Source organism: Heteronotia binoei, chromosome 15 (genome assembly GCF_032191835.1).
Source record: "Heteronotia binoei isolate CCM8104 ecotype False Entrance Well chromosome 15, APGP_CSIRO_Hbin_v1, whole genome shotgun sequence".
Lineage (NCBI taxonomy): Eukaryota > Metazoa > Chordata > Lepidosauria > Squamata > Gekkonidae > Heteronotia > Heteronotia binoei.
Window position 1 is genome coordinate 57,041,853 of NC_083237.1, and position 20,069 is coordinate 57,061,921.

Sequence of the window (20,069 nt, forward strand, 5' to 3'; positions counted from 1 at the left end):
GTACATGACTCTTCCTTCAAGACAGAGCCAGATGGGCAGCTGTGGTGGTCTGAAGCAGTAGAACCACTTTGAGTCCAGTGGCACTTTGAAGGCCAACATCATTTTATTCAAGGTAGGAGGAGCTTATACACACGAACACTCATACCTTGAATAAACCTTTGTTGGTCTTCAAGGTGCCACTGGACTAAAAAACTGGTTCTCCCTTCATTTCATCCCATGAGGTAGGTTACCCTACGATGGAGAGAAGGAGTAACTGACCTATAGTCACCCAGTGAGCTTCACAGTGATTTGAATCCAGGTCTTCTTGGGTCAAGTTTTGAGCTTCTCAGCAATGCAATCGCTCAAGGTCTCAGATGTATTTGATTCCAGCTGTGCTGGAGGCTGGAAGCCAAACTGGCCCCCAGGGGCTGTGAATGTTTCAGTTGTGGGAGGTCTGCTCAAGTTGGCCTTGAAACTGAGCCAGTCTCTGTCGTTAGCACTGGGTAGATATTCGGCACTTCAAGCAAAAAAATCCCCCTCTCCACGTATGCAAATAATCCTACAGCACTTCAGTTAAATTCTGCTGTTGGTGAAAATCCTACATATTGTTTGCATATGCTTTCTTTATGTCATGGGGAAGGGGACGAGATGCTGAAGTCTCACCGCTTGGCTGGGAATTTTGCATCCTAATCCAGAGATGTGTGAATGAGAGTAGATTTCTGTGTGTTTATGAGGTGTGCGTCATGTACCTGACACGGGACTGAGACCTTGCATTCATATCAGCTTTAACTGCAGCAGGGGACATTCAGTTACCTGTTCCCAGACATTTGGCTGCAATCCCTTTTGCCTTAGAGCACGGGTGGGGAACCTCCATCCTGAGGGCCATATACGGCCCTTGAGGTCACTTGGTGTGACCCTCGGGGTTTGCTGGAACGAACCAAGCCATGCAGCAGCCTCCCTGGGGCCTGGCTGGCCAGCGAGTATCGTGGGGCCCAGCCGCGACTTCAAATAGAAAACCAATTATTTGCATTAATTTTGCTGGCCTGAATCATTCTTCCTCGGTGGAGCACTGTTGTTCAAGTTGATAATTTTTATGGCCCGTGAATGATGTTATAAATATCCATATGGCCCTTGGCAGAAAAAAGGTTCCCCACCCCTGCCTTAGAGTGTGCTAGGATCGGGTAGGAGGAAAATAGGGCTGCCAAGTCCAATTCAAGAAATATCTGGGGACTTTGGGGGTGGAGCCAGGAAACACAGGGGGTGGAGCCAGGAGCAAGGTTGTGACAAGCATAAGTGAGCTCCAAAGGGAGTTCTGGCCATCACATTTAAAGGGACCACACACCTTTTAAATGCCTTCCCTCCACTGGAAATAATGAAGTATAGGGACACCTTCTTTGGGGGCTCATAGAACTGGACCCACTGGTCCAATCTTTTTGAAACTTGGGGGACATTTTGGGGAGAGGTATTGAATGCTATGCTGAACATTTGGCGCCTCTATCTCAAAACACAGCCTCTCCAGAGTCCCAGATACCCGCAGATCAATTCTCTATTATACCCTATGGGAATCAGTCTCCATAGGAAATAATGGAGTGCCCAGCAGGCATTTCCTTCCCCCACCCTCCACTTTCTGATGACCCTGATGTGGGGGAGGGCCTCCAAACTGGGGATCCCCTGCTCCCACCCGTGGATTGGCAACCTTAGAGGACTTTGACCTGCTTAGATTTGGGAAAGGATCAGTAGAGAAGGTTCCCTCCATTGTTCCTCTTTTCCAGTTCCTAAGCAGAAACCCTTGAAGAAGTATTCCCCAGCAGTTTGAGCTAAAAGCAAAAACTGGTCTATCTGGGGGACTCAATCAAAAGACACCCACTCACCCACCCAAGAATTTACAATTAAAGCTTTTAGGGCTTTTTGTCATCAATGGTCACTCAAATGAATTGTCATTTCCAAAGTCCATGACGAAAGAGCTCTGACCGTTCTGTGGCTACCAAATTAAATGGCCGAGGATGCGGGTTGGCCGTCCTGCGTGGATCGACGCAGGGGGCAGATGTTGCTGTCGTGTACTCGTCCCCCTCCCACAAAAATACCTCCCCCCCTGGTGTGGTAATAAAGTCCCAGTTGGTGATTCATCTGTTCTTCCAACAGCACCATTTCAGCTTCCTTGGCAGCTCACCAAGGAAGGCCCAATGTCTGCTTCTTATCAGTCAAGTCACACTTGGGCTCCACTCTCTGTAGGCTGGTGGCAGTCCAGGTCTCCTTTGAGCTCCAGGCTTCCCGGCAGCTTGATCCCAGTTTTCCGATCCACACACCAACATTTCCCTCGTTGCCCATCCAATGCTGGGTGACACTGGAGAAGAGAGAGAGGGGGACTTTCATGGTTGGCCCAGAGCACATGCAGTTATTCAGAGGTGGAATTCTAGCAGGAGCTCCTTGTAGCCAATCTTCCTGGAGCTTAAAAAAAAGAGCCTTGTAAGCTCTTGGAGGATTGGCTACATCAAGGGTGCGTGGCCTAATATGCAAAGAAGCTCCTGCTAGAATTCCACCCCTGCAGTTATTCATCTGTTCACTCAAGACTGGCCGGAGGCTGTATTGTTGCTCCGCCCCTTGTCTGTGACTCTCCTCTGAATGGCAGCAGTTTTCCAGTGTCTCAGGTCTTTCACCTAATCTTTTTAACTGGAGATGCCAGGGATTGAACCTGGGACCTTCTGCATGCCAAGCAGATGTTCTGGTACTGAGCCACAGCCCCTCCCAGTCCCACATAGTCAACATGCAGTTCTTCGTGCTGTCCTTATATCTGACAGAGCGTCAGGGGAGGAATTCTAGCAGGAGCTCCTTTGCATATTAGGCCACACCCCCTGATGTAGCCAATCCTCCAAGAGCTTACAAAAAAAAAGAGCCTTGTAAGCTCTTGGAGGACTGGCTACATCAGGGGGTGTGGCCTAATATGCAAAGGAGCTCCTGCTAAAATTCCACTCCTGGGTATTGCCCTGATCTGGATGGCCCCAGTTAGCCCAGTTTCAGAAGCTAAAATGACAGCACACAGAACTGCATGCTGAGTGTGTGGGACTGGGAAGGCCTGTGGCTCAGTGGTAGAACATCTGCTTGGCATGCAGAAGGTCTCAGATTCAATCCCTGGCATCTCCAGTTAAAAAGATTAGGTGAAAGACCTGAGACACTGGAAAACTGCTGCCATTCAGAGGAGAGTCACAGACAAGGGGTGGAGCAACAACACAGCACCATGACTGATTAAAAAACACCACCAATATAGTTAAATAGTTTTCTTGTAATATCTTATAAACTAGAAGAAGAATTGCAGATTTATACCCTGCCCTTCTCTCTGAATCAGAGACTCAGAGCAGCTTACAATCTCCTACATTTTCTCCCCCACAACAGACACCCTGTGAGGTGGGTGGGGCTGAGAGGGCTCTCACAGCAGCTGTCCTTTCAAGCACAACTCCTGTGAGAGCTATGGCTAACCCAAGGCCATTCCAGCAGGTGCAAGTGGAGGAGTGGGGAATCAAACCCAGTTCTCCCAGATAAGAGTCCACGCACGTAACCACTACACCAAACTGGCTCTCGAAACTAGAACACTACTTCATAATCTTACACAGAGGTGCAACAAAAAATTTCAACTTGCAACTCTCAATACATTGCCAAGCCCATGAGTTTTTCACTTTAGTCCAAATGGTCCAAATTTCAAACTTGACAGGTTCAGCGTGCTTGTGGAAGATGCTTATGATATTTACATCTCCAAACTTGAAAGACAGAAAGTGCTTGTAGTGCTCATGTGTCTGTTTTCCATAAAGGGTAAGGAACGCTTCAAAACCTCCTACTGCCATAGATTTTTGTACCCAAATGCTAGAGCGTCTCTATGCGACAAGCCTGGTGCAATGACATCACTTCCGGGTGACATCATTGTACTGGTGACGTAGCACAGGGACACAGCTCTTTGGTGGTGGGGCTTCCCTGCCAGCCAGTTGTGTGCCAGCGGGTTGGAGGCCCCAAAATTGGGGGAAAAACCACCCCCAGCAGGAGGCTGGGAACCCTATGCCAAGACATGGGGAATGGTAAACTTACTGAAGGACTGCCTAATCTCTTATGGACCCATCTGACCATTGTGGTCATCTTTGGAGGCCTTGCTTCCAGGGAGGTCCTGGGTGACAATGCAGGAGAGGGCCAAATCAGCCATGGCACCACAGCTCTGGGACTCTGTTGCTGTCTTCTGCCAGTGGGGTGAAGACTTTTTTGTTTCATTTGCCATTCCCTCAACAACCCCTCCTTCCTAACCAGTGCTTTTATGTTTTGTATGTATTTTAAGGAAGGCCGAGCGCAGAAGAATAGATGCTTTCGAGCTGTGGTGCTGGAGAATAATCTTGAGAGTCCCTTGGACTGCAAGAAGATCCAATCAGTCAGTCCTAAGGGAAATCAACCCAGACTGTTCCCTGGAAAGTCAGATGCTGAAGCTGAAGCTCAAATACTTTGGCCACCCAATGAGGAGGGAGCACTCACTGGAAAAGATCCTGATGCTGGGAAAAACAGAAGGCAAAAGAAGAAGGGGACGGCAAAAGATGAGATGGCTGGACAGCGTTACTGATGTAACAAACACGAATTTGAGCAGACTTCGGAGGATGGTGGAAGACAGGAGGGCCTGGCGTGACTTTGTCCATAGGGTCACAAAGAGTTGGACTCGACTGTGTGACTGAACAACAAATGTATTTTAACTGTTTTGTAAGGGGTTTTAACTCTGTTTTTTTAAAACGCTTTTAAAAATGGTTCCAATGATAGATGTTTCAGAGGGAGGTTGATATAAATGGTTTTATAATGCAATTTTATCCTATATGCCTTAAATTCTTAGCTGCCTTGGCAGTCCTTGCAAGGGCAGAAGGATGGGATACAAATTTTGTAAAGGAATAACAAACAAAGCAAGCAAATAATATTTTTCTTTAGAAAGCCTTTTGCTCGCTTGCTTGCTCCACTCTTGTCCATGTCTCATGAAGAGTGACCTGGGACCAGTCCTATGATTTTCACAAATCAAGCAATCTAATGATATTTCATAAGAACGTAAGAGAAGCCATGTTGGATCAGGCCAAATGGCCCATCCAGTCCAACACTCTGTGTCACATAAGAACATAAGAGAAGCCATGTTGGATCAGGCCAATGGCCCATCCAGTCCAACACTCTGTGTCACAGAAGAACATAAGAGAAGCCATGTTGGATCAGGCCAGTGGCCCATCCAGTCCAACACCCTGTGTCACAGAAGAACATAAGAGAAGCCATGTTGGATCAGGCCAGTGGCCCATCCAGTCCAACACTCTGTGTCACAGAAGAACATAAGAGAAGCCATGTTGGATCAGGCCAATGGCCCATCCAGTCCAACACTCTGTGTCACAGAAGAACAGAAGAGAAGCCATGTTGGATCAGGCCACTGGCCCATCCAGTCCAACACTCTGTGTCACAGAAGAACAGAAGAGAAGCCATGTTGGATCAGGCCAAATGGCCCATCCAGTCCTACACTCCGCATCACATAGTGGCCAAAACCCAGGCATCATCAAGAGGTCCTTCAGTAGGGCCAGAACTCCCCAAACACCAACAATGCAGAGCATCACTGCCCCAGACAGAGTTCCAACAATATGCTGTGTTAATAGCCACTGATGGACCTCTGCTCCAGATGTTTCTCCAATCTCCTCTTGAAGCTGTCTATGAGCCTGTAGCTGCCACCACTTCCTGCAGCATCTCTGCAATCGTGGAGCCCAAGAGCCTCAAATGTATGGATAACAATTTTATATGTGCTGCTTGAAGTGCTTTTTCAACCTCAGTGTATAGGAGTGAAAAGCAGTTCTCAGTGCACGAGTATTGGATTCCCGATGTGTGAAAAGCAAACATGCCAATGTCGGCTCCCTGAACTTATGGATGGTCAAGCAGGAGAGGATGATTTACAATCCCATTTCAACCTTCCTGAACTTTAAAGCACACATATGATTTCAGTCTCATGTTTGGAATTTTGATGAGCAAATTATAGCCTTGCCTTGCCTTTTGACAGGGGAATACATCGTATTTTGGCAAAAAGAAAAAAAAGAAAAGATGTGGGAAAAGATGTTGGAAAGGGAACCCAGCTCAGCACAGATGCCTTATGGTCAAATCAAACCTTTCCAGAGTTAATAACAACAGGGGAAAGGGTTCAGTCCAGGGAAACCACAGGGGAAGGGGAGAAGTTAAAGTCTCTCCTCTTGCACTGTGGTCCGAATCTGAACTGGACCCACAAGTGTTTGAAAATGCTAAAAACATCAACTCACATTATCTTTCAACCATCTGGTTTGGTTTGGTATTTAGAAAGTCCCAGGTTTGAGATCACAGCTGGGAAAAGTCCACGAAAAAACACTATCAGGGGTGGATGGTGGAGAAAGGGGCTGAGTCAACATCAGTAGGAATCCAAAGCAGCTACAGCATAATTTCCCCCTCCTCGGTCTTCATATATTCCAAAATATGATAATTGCGGTATATAATTATTTCACTGTTATTGTTATTAGTATAACATAATTCTTTGGTCACTATAACCTTTGGTTGTTTTCTTTATATTGTCTAGAAGTGACCTCTCTCCATTTTACCACCTGCAGGTTGGCAACCCTACCACCCTTACTGGCGGAAACCAAATGCTCCAGCATTACCTGTTTGGGGTGGAAGTTCCCATTGCGGTCACAGTTCGGGATGATGTACAGGTCTTCGTGGGTCCGGGTTTGGGAAGCTGCTAATCTCTCAAGCGCTATGTGAAGTTGACTCTGACATGCGCCTAGGATCTAAGAACGAAAGAAGAGGGAAGGATCACCTCAAACATTCATGCTTCCCTTTGGGTTTGCTTGTGTGGCTAGGATGTTTGTTTCTGTGGTTTTGACATGGGGATCTCTGACTCTCCCTCTCTGGGATACATGGCAGGCCTTGAATCCAGATCAAAGCCCCCCAAAATGGGGGAAACACCATGGGGACCTGGGGGCTGGCAATTCTAATACATCTGATGCACCTGTGGCTAAAAGTTGAAGAGCTAAGGTCTACAATGCATACAATATATGTGAACATACGAACATTAGATAAGCCCTGTTGGATCAGGCCAATGGCCCATCCAGTCCAACATTCTGTTTCACACAGTGGCAAAAAAAACCCCAAACCCAAGTGCCATCAGGAGGTTCACAAGTGGGGCTAGAAGCCCTTCCACTTTGCCCCCCCCCAAACACCAAGGGAGTTTTCCCACAGAGCTTACCGCGGAGCGACGTCCCTCTTCACCGCGCAGCGTCTGCGCAGATTTCCCACCAACTGCTCCACATAACTAGGAAGAGCCGCGGCTTTTGCGTCGCTAACGTAAACTGGTTTTTAGTGGTTTACATTTGCGACGCAAAAGGTCCGTCACTTCCTGGTTCTGCGGAGCAGTTGGTGGGAAATCCACGCAGACGCTGCACGGTGAAGAGGGACGTCGCTCTGCGGTAAGCTCTGTGGGAAAACGCCCCAAGAATACAGAGCATCACTGCCCCAGACAGTTTCAATAATATACTGTGGCTAATAGCCACTGATGGACCACTGCTCCATATTTTTATCCAATCCCCTCTTGAAGCTGTCTACACTTGTAGCCGCCACTGTTATATGTTTAAATTAAACCTCTGAGAAACCTATTTTAACCCAGAGCTAACATTACAACAGACTCCCATTTATTGCACTTCACACCCAGGAGACCTTAATGACGTAGACATCAATCTGCTATTCTGACTTATATAGCTTTCGTCGTTGTCTCAGCCCAGCCAACACAAACTAACAATCACCAGACCCCTACTTGTGATTCCTTTAATCTGCTAAAAAAAACATTTTCGTGCCTTTGCATACTAACTCGCTGCCCACGTTCTCTATATTTAGGACTGCTTGTCGTTCCATCCTATTGTCTGATGAAGTGTGCTTCTAGCACACAAAAGCTTACATTCTGAATAAAACTTTGTTGGTCTTAAAGGTACAACTCGCTTTGTTCCAATAAGGAACACTGTAATACAGCTACAGTAAACCTCTTCAGCTTACAGTGCAGATACAAATAGCAGGTGGATAGTGCTGGTTAAAGAACTATTGTCTTTGCACAAGCCTTTAGCGGCTTCTTGCATATTTCCCCAGAACTTCCGAGCTTGTATTTACATGTTAAACTGGAGCACTGGGTTGCCTCACTCAAAGCTCCTGGAGTTAAAAGGCTAGTAGTAATTGAAGTCGGTCAGATGACTCCATTTCCAGCCGGGTGGAAATAACTGTGTTGACTTAGCTCTGCAGTGAGAAACAGGTTCAAAGATCGGCAGAGAGGGGCATCTGCCCGGATGTGATGCGTGGCTCCACCTCCCCTGAAGAAATGAAAGCAGAACACCTCACCACTGTCCGGGTATCTTCCCGGGGAGTCAGGAGTCCAGTGCTCTTCATCTTGACCCCCAGGTTGATCCTTTCCCGATTTCTGGCTTGCTGCTTATGGATGCACTTTTTGTCATGATTGCTGCAGAGGTTCACATTGCTGCTGGGGAGCTCAACCTCCTCCTGTTCTGAAGAGGAACAAAGCCACAAGAGGGCGAAAAGGGTCAATAGAGGGGTTTCAGTTTATGGGAGGGGGTACAAGGAGCAATCCCAACATGTTTTTAAGAATAAACTTAGGGTTACCAGGGCTTGTTTGGGTAGCAGGAACAGGAGAGCCAGTTTGGTGTAGTGGTTAGGTGTGCAGACTCTTATCTGGGAGAACCGGGCTTGATTCCCCTACTCCTCCACTTGCGCCTGCTGGAATGGCCTTGGGTCAGCCATAGCTCTGGCAGAGGTTGTCCTTGAAAGGGCAGCTGCTGTGAGAGCCCTCTCCAGCCCCACCCACCTCACAGGGTGTCTGTTGTGGGGGAGGAAGGGAAAGGAGATTGTGAGCCGCTCTGAGACTCTTCAGAGTGTAGGGCGGGATATAAATCCAATATCTTCTTCTTCTTCTTCTTCTTCTTCTTCTTTGCATATTAGGCCATACCTCCCTGATGTAGCCAATCCTCCAAGAGCTTACAGGGCTCTTAGTACAGGGCCTACTGTAAGCTCCAGCAGGATTGGCTACATTAGGGAGGTGTGGCCTAATATGCCAAGGCGTTCTTGCTACAAAAAAAGTCCTGTGGGTTACCATTCCCCAGATGGTAACCCTCCTGCCAGTGGTCAGTGGGAGGAAACCCACCCCCCAAATAGTGATGTTGTGCATGACATGCTGACATCACGCAGAAGTGATGCAGGCACATTTATGATGTTGAAAGGGGCGATACTCTGGTTTTGGGGCAAAACTCTATGGTTTGAGGGCGATTTTACCATAGAGTTTTGCTCAAGAACCAGAGCATCACCCCTCCCAGCATCATAAATGTGTCTGCATCACTTCTGACATCACTTCTGGGTGCTATGCATGTCACTCAACATCCCTGTCCACTCCCAGAACGTCCCCCCAGTCTCCCCACTGACACGATGATCAGACTTGGCAGCCCTCATAAACATGTATCTCAAGGTGCTTTGTGATGGATGCTTTATAGGGTCACGCTGTTCAACAACTTCCTGCCAGGCTTGCTATCTACCTACCTGTGGTAAATAAACTCCTGCCCTCAGCCCCAATCTGTCACTCTCGAGAAATTAAGGAGCAGAAGAAAAAAAAATGACCTCCATAACAACCCTCTTGGAATTTCCCACCGTGCCTCTATGTTCTTTACCATCAAGTTGATGAGAAATCCCTAGAGCATCACCATTAGTGGCATCATATCTGCCACAAACTCCAGCCTCCTCAGGTACCACCCTCAAAATCTCCCTGCACTGGCTTTAGGAGAACTTCCTAATGACTCGTATTCCCTGTGGGTCTGTCACCCTTAACAGCTACATTTGCCAGTTTGCAGACCTTTAAAATGACTGACGAAGCAACTGTTTCTTATCCATTGTTTTCCTCTATTTCTCCACCCATCCCTGCACCTCACATTTGCTGGTGTGAATAGAGGTGCACATTGAGGAAGTGGCAGAGGGTGCGTGGAAAGCAATACAAGCAGGGGTCATTTTGTAGAAAAATATGTGGTGGAGCTCATCCAGGGATCGTTATGCAGCTGCAACTACTATTCAATGGACAAGGTGGGAAGGAGGAGGTGGAAGAAAGGTTCAGGAGCTGCGCTCCTATGAGCTCCCACTGAATCCGAGGCCTGAATACAAGTGAGATGTTATCTGATTTCCTGCTAATCAGTTGTAAAGGGAATAGCAGGCAAGTTTCCAGCTTACAGCCCGACAACCCCATTTATAACAAACACCCTGGTAGCAGTCACCATCTCAGAATAAGAACGCAGGCCTTGCTCCTTGCCCTCTAAAGCAGTCACCTGAGCAGCCCACAAGGGAACAGATCCATGACCACTCTCGGCCCTCCTTTCAAAGCAAAATGGTCAGTTTGTTTTCAGTTATCGGCCAAGTTCTCAAGCACAATGTGGCTGTTTGTGTGTGTGCGTAAAACCTCTAAGGAAGGCGCCGCAGGGAGAAATTAGAGAAGGGCGTTATGCTCTTGATGCTTCCTGGCCTAAAGAACATCTGGTTGTCTTCAACCAGAGCTGGGGTCTTTTCAGTCCTGGCACCGGCCTCGTGGAACTCCCTGCCTCATGACATCCATGCCCTGCAGGACCTAGTCCAGCTCCACAGGGCTTAGAGTTGCAGACAACCACCAGGGGTGAGGGGAGCTGGCTGGTAAGGAGAAATCTCTCCTGTAACTGGCTCGAAAGGAGACATGATGGTGTCATCCAGAAGTGATGTCATCAATGTGTTTCTTGAACAGGAACACACAGGAACATACTTCCAGCTGACTTAGCACCCGGGGGTGCGCCCTAACATGCAAATGAGTTTGTGCTGGGCTTTTTTTTTTAAGCCTTGGATGTCATCGTATTGCTGATGCTGCAAAATGACGCTCTAGTTTTTGGGCAGAACTCTGGTAAAAATTGCTACAAACCATAGAGCTTTGTCCAAAAACTAGAGTGTCACCCCTAACGTCAGTGATGTAATGATGTCACTTTTGGGTGATGTCATTGTGTCATCTGCAAGCAGACAACCCCAGGGAGGACCAAGGATCCCCCCCACAGGGGGTTGCCTGGCAACCCTAGCAGGGCTTTTAAGACAGAGTTGTTCTACCAGGCCTATGGCTGAGGTCAGCAACCGTTTGACACTAAGCCTGACCTCCTTTATCTCTCCTCCCCCTCCAAGGGGTAAGGACAAAGTAGAAGAAGAGAAGAAGTAGAAATTGGATTAATACCCCGCCCTTCGCCAGCCAAAGGCGTCTCAGAGTGGCTTACGAATCTCCTTTCCCTTCCCCTCTCCACAACAGGCACCCTGTGAGGTAGGTGGGGCTGAGAGAGCTCTTTTGAGAACTGCTCTTGAGAGAATTTATGGCTGACCCACAGTCTAAATAGTCTGAAACAGCTGGTCATTCCTGTTCTTTGTTATCGATTTACATTGTAATATATATTTTTTGTAAATTGTATTTATTAAAATTTTGTAAACCACCCTGAGTCATATTTGGGGGAGGGCAGTCTAGAAATAAAATAAATAAATGGGGGCAGTCCTTAACCTCTGAAAGAGAACTGGATAATGCATGAGCTCTCGTGGAGTTCCTAGCCTGAGATCATCTTGAACCGCTATCATCTCAGAATTGCACAGAAATGTGGCTGTGTAGCCACGCAGTAGAGCATCTTTGCCCTTCTTCATGACGACACGTTTTTAACACAGCAGAGACAGGTTTGCAGAACTTCCGGATATTTTGCTCCCCTTTAAGCTCTGCTTTGGTAGAAGACTGGAGGCATTCTGCACATGTTCAGAGAGGCTATTACATCACATGTCCACAGGGACGACCCTGCCACGAGGCAAACTAGGTGATTGCCTAGGGTGCTGGCGTTCTGGGGACGCCGAATTGGGCGCCACCCATGTGACCCCCATGTGTTATCAGCGCATGGGTGTGTGTGTGCCAAAATTTAGCCTTGCCTAGGGTGCCAGACAGTCTAAGGCCGGCCCTGTGTGTCCAGCTCCCGCAATCAAAACAGGAGTGGGGGCTGCATCCTGAGGCAAATTAAGCTTTGGAGAGGGTGCGCGGCCAGGAAACCGGGCCACAGAAATTCTCTTTTGGCAACCTTTCTCCGCGCTAGCCCACACACAGCCCTTTTGTGGTTTGCCTCAAGTGCCCCCCCTCCTTTTTTTTTCTTTTCTAAAGCTTGCCCAGTTGGCTCCCTCTGGATTTCTAAAGCAGGGCTGTTCTCTCCTCTATTCCCCATTTCCAAATGAGTGGGATCCAAGTTTCCATGAGCGTGTGCACGACTTCTGATCAGCTTCCCAAAAGCTCACTTAGAGATGTTAAGATTGTTTGACTGCTGAGGCAGAGACAAGGAGTCTCCCCCCCAGCTTTTTTTTAAAGTGATGAGCAAAAACGGCCATCTCCTTTTTTAAAAAAATCAAAAAAATTAGCATCAGGAAAGAGAAACGGGTTTGAAAATATTCCCTTGCTCCTTTCTCGCAAGATGGAAAAATGAAATAAAAAAGGGACGTCCTTGTTGAGCCAGACTGCCTTCACAATTTGTTTTGTCCTCCATGGGTAAGACCTTCCACTCAACTAGGGTTGCCAATCGTCAGTTGGCGTCAGCAAGTAGAGGGACCACAGAGGCGAAGTGACTGAGAAAAACAACGAACTCATATGGCCCTTGAGGTCACTTGGTGTGGCCCTTGGGGATCGCTGGAGAGATACATAGATTGCCATGTGGCAGCCTCTCTGGGGCCTGGCTGGCCAGAATTGCTGCAGGGCCTGGAAAAGTTACTGTCACTGTTCAGTTTGCACTTGATTATCCCAGAAGGTGTGGCCTAATATGCTAATGACCTAATATGCTAATATTAGGGGATGTGGTCTAATATGCTGAGTCCTGCTGGGCTTTTTCTACAAAAAAGCCCTGGACCTATGCATTTGCCAGATTAGGCTCTCCCCGTATGACTTCAAATAGGAAAAAAAAACAATTATTTGCATTAATATTGATGGCCTGAATCATTCTCCCTCGGAGGAGCACTGTTTTTTAAGTTGATAATTTTTTATGGCCCGCGAATGATGTTATAAATATCCATATGGTCCTTGGCAGAAAATGGTTCCCCACCCCCTGGTGTACAAAATAATTTCTCTGTGTAATCTAAATAATCCTCAACAATTCATGATCAATTACAATACAATACAATTCAATCAGGGCTTTTTATGTAGGAAAAAGCTCAGCAGGAACTCATTTGCATAGTATGCCACACCCCGACATCACCATTGTTTCACACAGGGGGGGGTGTAGGAAAAGTCCAGCAGGAACTTGTTTGCATATTAGGCCACACCCCCTGACACCAAGTCAGCTGGAACTGCGTTCCTGCTCAAAAAAAAAGCCCTGAATACAATAATGCAGTTAGAAAACCATCCAGTGCACAACACGGCTACTGTTAAAAAATCATAATGCTTTCTAAATAGAGTCCGACGATAAAAGAACCGGTCCAATTTCATTTTGGATATGAGCTATCCTTCTTCTGGGGACCGTCTTTCACATTCATAGGTCCACTGGACATAGGTCTACTGGACCTATGAATGTGAAAGACGGTTCCCAGAAGAAGGATAGCTCATATCCGAAATGAAATTGGGCCAGCTCTTTTATCGTCGGACTCTATTTAGAAAGCATTGTGATTTTTGGACAGCAGCCGTGTTGTGCACCGGATGGTTTTCTAACTGCATTATTGTATTGCATTGTAATTTATCATGAACTGTTGAGGATTATTTAGATTACACCGAGAGAGCTTGTTGTTTTTCTCAATCTTCAGTTGGGGCCTGGAGATCTCCTGGAATTACAACTGATCTCCAGACAACAGAGATCAGTACAACTGGAGAAAACAGCTGCTTTGGAGGGTGGACCCACTGAGGTCCCTTTCCATCCCAAACAGTGCCTTCCCCAGGCTGTACAAATCTCCAGGAATTTCCCAACCTAAAGCTGCCAGTTCTCGGTTTGCCACCTTTTGGTGGGGAAATACCTGGAGGCTTTGGGGGTGGAGCCTGGAAAGAGCAGGGTTTGGCGCAGAAAGAGACCTCAGTGGGATACAGTATCATAGAGTCCACCTTTCAATGATGCTTTTTGTTCAGGGATGTCTGAATGCACCAAATGTACACCTAAACCTAGTATTACTCTTAGTAATGTGTTGTTGCCTTAAATTCACAATACAAATATATATGTTTTTATAAGCACAGCCATTAGCAACGCTTGGCTCTTTGCAATGGTATTCATGCTCAGTGCCTGAATAATAAAATAAATTATGGAGGGGGAAATAATGCAGCTGTTTTCTCCAGGGGAACTCAACTCAGCTGTCTGGAGATCAACTGTAATAGCGGGAGATCTCCAGGTCCCACACGGAGGTGGGCGACACTAGCTCAAACCCATTTTTGTGACCCATAAGGTAGTGCATGCATGAGCGGTGTTTAGATATAAGAGAGCGTGCACACATTTTCTAAGCATATAAAACCAAAGAAAGGTCCAGGGCTCATATCCTTCCCACAAGCAGCAGGTGCGAGAGAAGAAAGGCAGGAGGCTGCTCGGGGTGGGGGGAAGCAAGTATGTGGTTGCAGATGATGCATGGTCAAAGTTGTCAAGAAATGAAAGGAAATAGTTAGGGGGCAGGTGTGGTATCCCTTGGAAAAAACCTAGGCCGTTTTCCCACTGACCTTACTCCGGAGCGACGTCCCTCTTCACCGCTTAGTGTCTGCACGGATTTCCCACCAACTGCTGCAATCAGGAAGAGCCGCGGCTTTTGCGTCGCAGATGTAAACTGCGCGGTGAAGAGGGACGTCGCTCCGGAGTAAGGTCAGTGGGAAAACGGCCATAGTCTTGCATATGATTGAATACATTTATTGAGGCTTTTGTGGATTCCCCACTGAAAGTTGCTTTCTCTTCTAGGAATCAACTCCTTTTTGCTTATATTTAGAGTAAAAAATAACATTGTTAATTAGGTTTGCCTGTGTCCTCTACAAAGTTTATATCACCAGTACACAATATATCACATTTTATGGGAGACGTGGCCCAGCCCAACAAAGTCACATTTCTGTCAGAGCCGGCCTTTGTAACACATGAGTTTGACACCTCTGCTATAGGATGGACTCCGCCCTCTAAAGCATCCATTTGCTCCAAGGGAACCGATTAAGGCTCCCAAGCTCCTGCTGGGTGGGCGGGGGTTCCTCCACTTTGGAGGCCCCCAAACTGCCAGCAGGGAGCAGGCCGTCAGGGGGGATCCCCACCCCAAAGAGTTCCATCGTCACACAATGTGCCTGGCTTGATGACATCACCTGGAAGTGACGTCATCCAGCTGGGCACATCACACTGGGGACACTCTAGCACAGGGGTGACCAAACATGCTCAATGTAAGAGCCACATAGAATAAATGTCAAATGTTTGAGAGCCACAAGACATAAAATCAAAGAATCATAGAGTTGGAAGTGACCTCCAGGGTCATCCAGTCCAACCCCCTGCACAATGCAGGAAACCCACAAATACCTACCCCAAATTCACAGGATCTTCATCGCTGTCAGATGCCCATCTAGCCTCTGTTTAAAAACCTCCAAGGAAGAGGAAACTCTTTTGATTTATTTTCAACCCATTGGTTCTGGTCCTACCTTCCGGGACCACAGAAAACAATTCCACACCATCCTCTATATGACATGAAAGTCAGATGTTTGAGAGCCACAAGACAGGAAGGAATGAAGGAAAGTATGTACGTGGAAAGAAAGCAAATAGATGGGGGGGAAAGGGGAAGGAAGAGAGAAGTGAGAAGAAAGCAACTTTTAACTTTAAATGCATTCACCAAGACTCTGGCTGGCTTGGCTTGGAGAAGTGATTTAAAGAGACAAATCCCTTCTCCAAGTGATCCCATAGAGTGGTGGAGGCTTTGAGAACCACATACCATGTGTGAAAGAGCCACACGTGGCTCCCGAGTCCCAAGTCACAGTTTGGCCACACCTGCTCTAGCATTTGAGTTAAAAAAACCCGTCTATGGTACCATGATGATGTCACTTCCGGGTGAGACTGATTCCCTGCTGGAGCCAAGGTAAAGCTTGGCAAGCCTAGAACCGATCCTTGTAGCCTGGAGATAAACTGTAATCCTGGGGGAATCCCAGGTCCCACCTAAAGGCTGACATCCCTATATGACACCAGTGTAGGGAGGAAAGTTTGAAAATCTGTACATTTGGGGGGAGGACTGCTTTGGGAAACACTGGCGCAAACTGGGGAATCAGGACGGGAGAATGATTGGAGGGTGAACCCCCCCCCCCCCTCACTGCTGCAAAATCCCCCCTTGCCACCACTGGGTAGAGTTGCCAGCTCTGGAATGGGATATTCCTGGAGATTGTGGGAGACAGTGGGGTTTGAGGAGGGGAGGATACTTCAGTGAGGTATAATGACACAGAATCCTCACAAAGGAGCCAATTTTTTCCAGGAGAACTGATTTCTGTAGCCTAGAAACAGGCCCGTAGCTAACCAGGGGCCCACGGGGCCTGGCCCCCTGACAGTTTTGGGGGCCCCTCACCCCCAGACTGCTCCTCTCCCTCCTTTACAATTTAAATCATATAGGGGAGGGCACCCAGGAGCAGCTGCTGCCCCTCCCATGTCATTTAAAGGGTCCACAAATCAGCTGATTGGTGGGGTCCAAATCATGAGGGAGGGTTTGCAGGAGCAGTCACCAGCCAAAGGGTGGGTGAGAGAAGCTTGCAATGCCTTGCCATTTCATGTTTTCCCAGGCTGAGAGCATTTCATATTTTTAGTTTTCTGCTGTGTGATCCTTGTGTTTTTCCTTGATGTTTCATTTTTAAAACTGCATTGCAAAATCCCACTATTCCCCTGCCTTTCCGTTTTAAACAAAATATTGTAAGGGTTTTAAGCATGTTTGTATTTTAAGTTAAAAATAATATCTTTAATTGTGTCTGCCTGTGTCCTTTATAAAGAGTATATCTCCTCTATCTGGCATTATAATTTAGGACATGCATGGCTCGGCCCCACAAAGTTCCATTTATGTCAGATCCGGCCCTCCTAACAAATGAGTCTGATGCCCCTAATCGTGACAATCAAAATCAAATCCATGTTGCCAAATAAAAAGAACCTGGGAGGAGCCAGCTTTTTGACTCGTCAGGTTCAGAGAAGAATTGTAAGATGCACAGCACGGAAGAATACCCCGATTAAAAAGCCCAACAAAGTTCCACAGTGAAACAGCTCTCAACCACACTGGACAACTGGACCAAACTCTACATGGGGCTGCCTAGGAAGGTTGCTTAGAAGCTTTAACTGATTAGAAATGCAGAAGCCGGGATAGTAACAGGTAGTAGCAGGAAAGACTGTCTTCCAGCAAGGCAGAAGAAGAATTGCAGATTTATACACCGCCCTTCTCTCTGAGTCAGAGACTCAGAGCAGTTTACAATCTCCTATATCTTCTCCCCCCACAACAGACACCTTGTGAGGTAGGTGGGGCTGAGAGAAGAAGAAGAAGATATTGGATTTATATCCCGCCCTCCACTCCGAAGAGTCTCAGAGCGGCTCACAATCTCCTTTACCTTCCTCCCCCACAACAGACACCCTGTGAGGTGGGTGGGGCTGGAGATTGTGGACAACCTCTGCCAGAGCTATGATTGACCCAAGGTCATGCTAGCAGGTGCAAGTGGAAGAGTGGGGAATCAAACCCGGTTCTCCCAGATAAGAGTCCGCACGCTTAATCACTACACCAAACTGGCTCTCACAGCAGCTGCCCTTTCAAGGAAAACTCCTACGATAGCTATGGCTGACCCAAGGCCATTCCAGCAGCTGCAAGTGGAGGAGTGGGGAATCAAACCCAGTTCTCCCAGATAAGAGTCCACATACTTAACCACTGCACTACTGGCTCTCTAGAGGACTGCTTTCTCCTCTATAAGCCTACTCTCCAGTTGGGTTCTTCCAAGGCCCTAGCTGTGCATCACCATTACCGAGGCTAACAGTATATCTTTTGGTAATAGACTATGTCCTCATGCAAGTGGATCCATTGAAACTGTGCCTAACTTGTTATTAGAATGCGGTTATTATGTTACTATTCAGCACAGCACTTTATCGTTAATCCTTGATAGTATCTTAGAGCTTCCTGATTCATATAAACTGCTGTATCTATTAAACAACAAAGATGGGAGCACAACTGATGTTTTTGCAAGCTGTTCTTCTTATATGCAGTAATGTATTGTAATTTGAATTTGTCTTTAGACAGACTGACTTTTGAATTATTTTTGTACAGATCTTGGACCCTTTTAGAATGCTCTTTTGTCTTGACTCGTGTTGGCATGGTTTTTTTATTTGTATGCATGTGTGTGTACATCTCTATTTCCCCCCTTCCTCTCTTTTATCTCTCCTTTAATGCCAATAAAGGTAACTGAACTGACACTACTGAGGCTAGGAGGGTAAATTCTAGGGATGATTAGGGTTGCCAATCCCCGGGGGGGGGGGGCCTCCAAACTGGGGGATCCCCAGGTGGGGGCACCATTGCCACTATATTCAATTTACATTTGGAAGATTTCTGACTTGATCTTTCCCTTTCAAGGCAAGCGATAGGGAAGGGCTCTCTGAGAGAGGCAGGAAAAGTTGGAGGCCTTTTATCATTGGCCAACATACAACCAAACAGCACATTTGTTTTTGTTTCTAAAGTTTGCATTGTTGTTGTTTTTTTAAAAAATTTCAACCGAGTTTTTTAAAACGTTGTTACAGGCAAATGAAATAAAAAATGAAAAGGAGTTTAAAAGAAAAAGGACACCTGGACAGAAAACGGATTGATAACGCAAACCAGAACAAAGTGAAAGTAAGTGAACCATGATAAATAAGGGTACAAGCTCAGAATAAGGAATATAATGTTTATCAATGAAATGCTAACTAAAATAGGTGATCCAAAAGAAATAAAATGACAGACGTTAGCTAGCGAACACCTCCACAAAGACATATGTTAGGCAATAACAGTGGTGCTTAAGGGAGAGGGGAAAATACATAAAAACTACATAAAAATATGTTTAAAAACTCCTGAATCTCTCAGGAGTTGTGTATTATTTTCCTGGGCTTCCAGTTATGTGAGATATGGGAATGATTAAAAAATGGAATGCAAGTTGCCTTGTCCCCTAGTTGCTCAAATCTGAAAGTTTAATGATCTTCACGTCCCATAATTTATCCATCTGCTTATTCAAAGTGAGGTTGTTTCTGACATCCATAAACCAAAAAAAGAGCTATCATGATTGCTGACAAATTAGAAAATAGTTCTGCACGGAAGCAGTATGGTCTCCATAGATGACAAATGGCATGATAGAACTACTTGGGGGGAGGGGTCCTGTCACTATTAGGCAATGGAAAACCAAATTACATGTTGGCAAAATGTGTTCCCAATAAGTCCACGTTACTGGCGATTCCCACCATTAATGTTAAAAGGCTCCCGGCTGCCTGCGGCCTTTCCAGCAAGGGATTATAATGAAGGAAAATGAAATGCAAGCTGGAAAAAAAAGTCACATCCCAATAACAAATCCTTCCGTATTAACTTTCTCATACTTACTTGTGTGCAAATGGCAAAAATCTGCTTTTTCTTGCAGGTTTAGTTCATAAGCCTCCCCCTGCAGTCCCACCCCCCCCCACTCTCTATGGTCTAAGGTACATAAAACTTGATAAATCTAAGAAAGTGTTCTCCTGATCTTTCCACACATTACAAGGTCCTCGTGTTTGTTGGCAGTAACTGATCATGCGAGATCTTGGAGTCCTGGTAAATAACTCACTGAAGATGTCAACTCAGTTCACCACCGGAATTTTTTAAAAAGCCAATGCTATGCTGGGAATTATAAGGAAGGGGACTGAAAACACAACAAACACCCTGTGAGGTGAGTAGGGCTGAGAGGGCTCTCACAGCAGCTGCACTTTCAAGGACAACTCCTGCAATAGCTATGGCTAACCCAAGGCCATTCCAGCAGCTGTAAGTGGAGGAGTGGGGAATCAAACCCGGTTCTCCCAGATAAGAGTCTGCACACTTAACCACTACAC

At 46.6% G+C, this 20,069-nt stretch overlaps 1 protein-coding gene across 1 annotated transcript in view; it reads right to left on the reverse strand.

Annotated features, from left to right (window-relative positions):
* Positions 1-695: 695 nt before the first annotated feature.
* IGFBP4 (insulin like growth factor binding protein 4) overlaps positions 696-20,069 on the reverse strand; it is a 66,212-nt gene continuing 46,838 nt past the window's right edge. The window contains exons 2-4 of the mRNA XM_060255247.1: positions 8,365-8,528; positions 6,642-6,770; positions 696-2,323 (exon numbers count right to left, since the gene is read on the reverse strand). Coding sequence (XP_060111230.1) covers positions 2,186-2,323; positions 6,642-6,770; positions 8,365-8,528 — 431 coding nt within the window. The 3' untranslated portion in view covers positions 696-2,185. The remainder of the gene's footprint in view (positions 2,324-6,641; positions 6,771-8,364; positions 8,529-20,069) is intronic.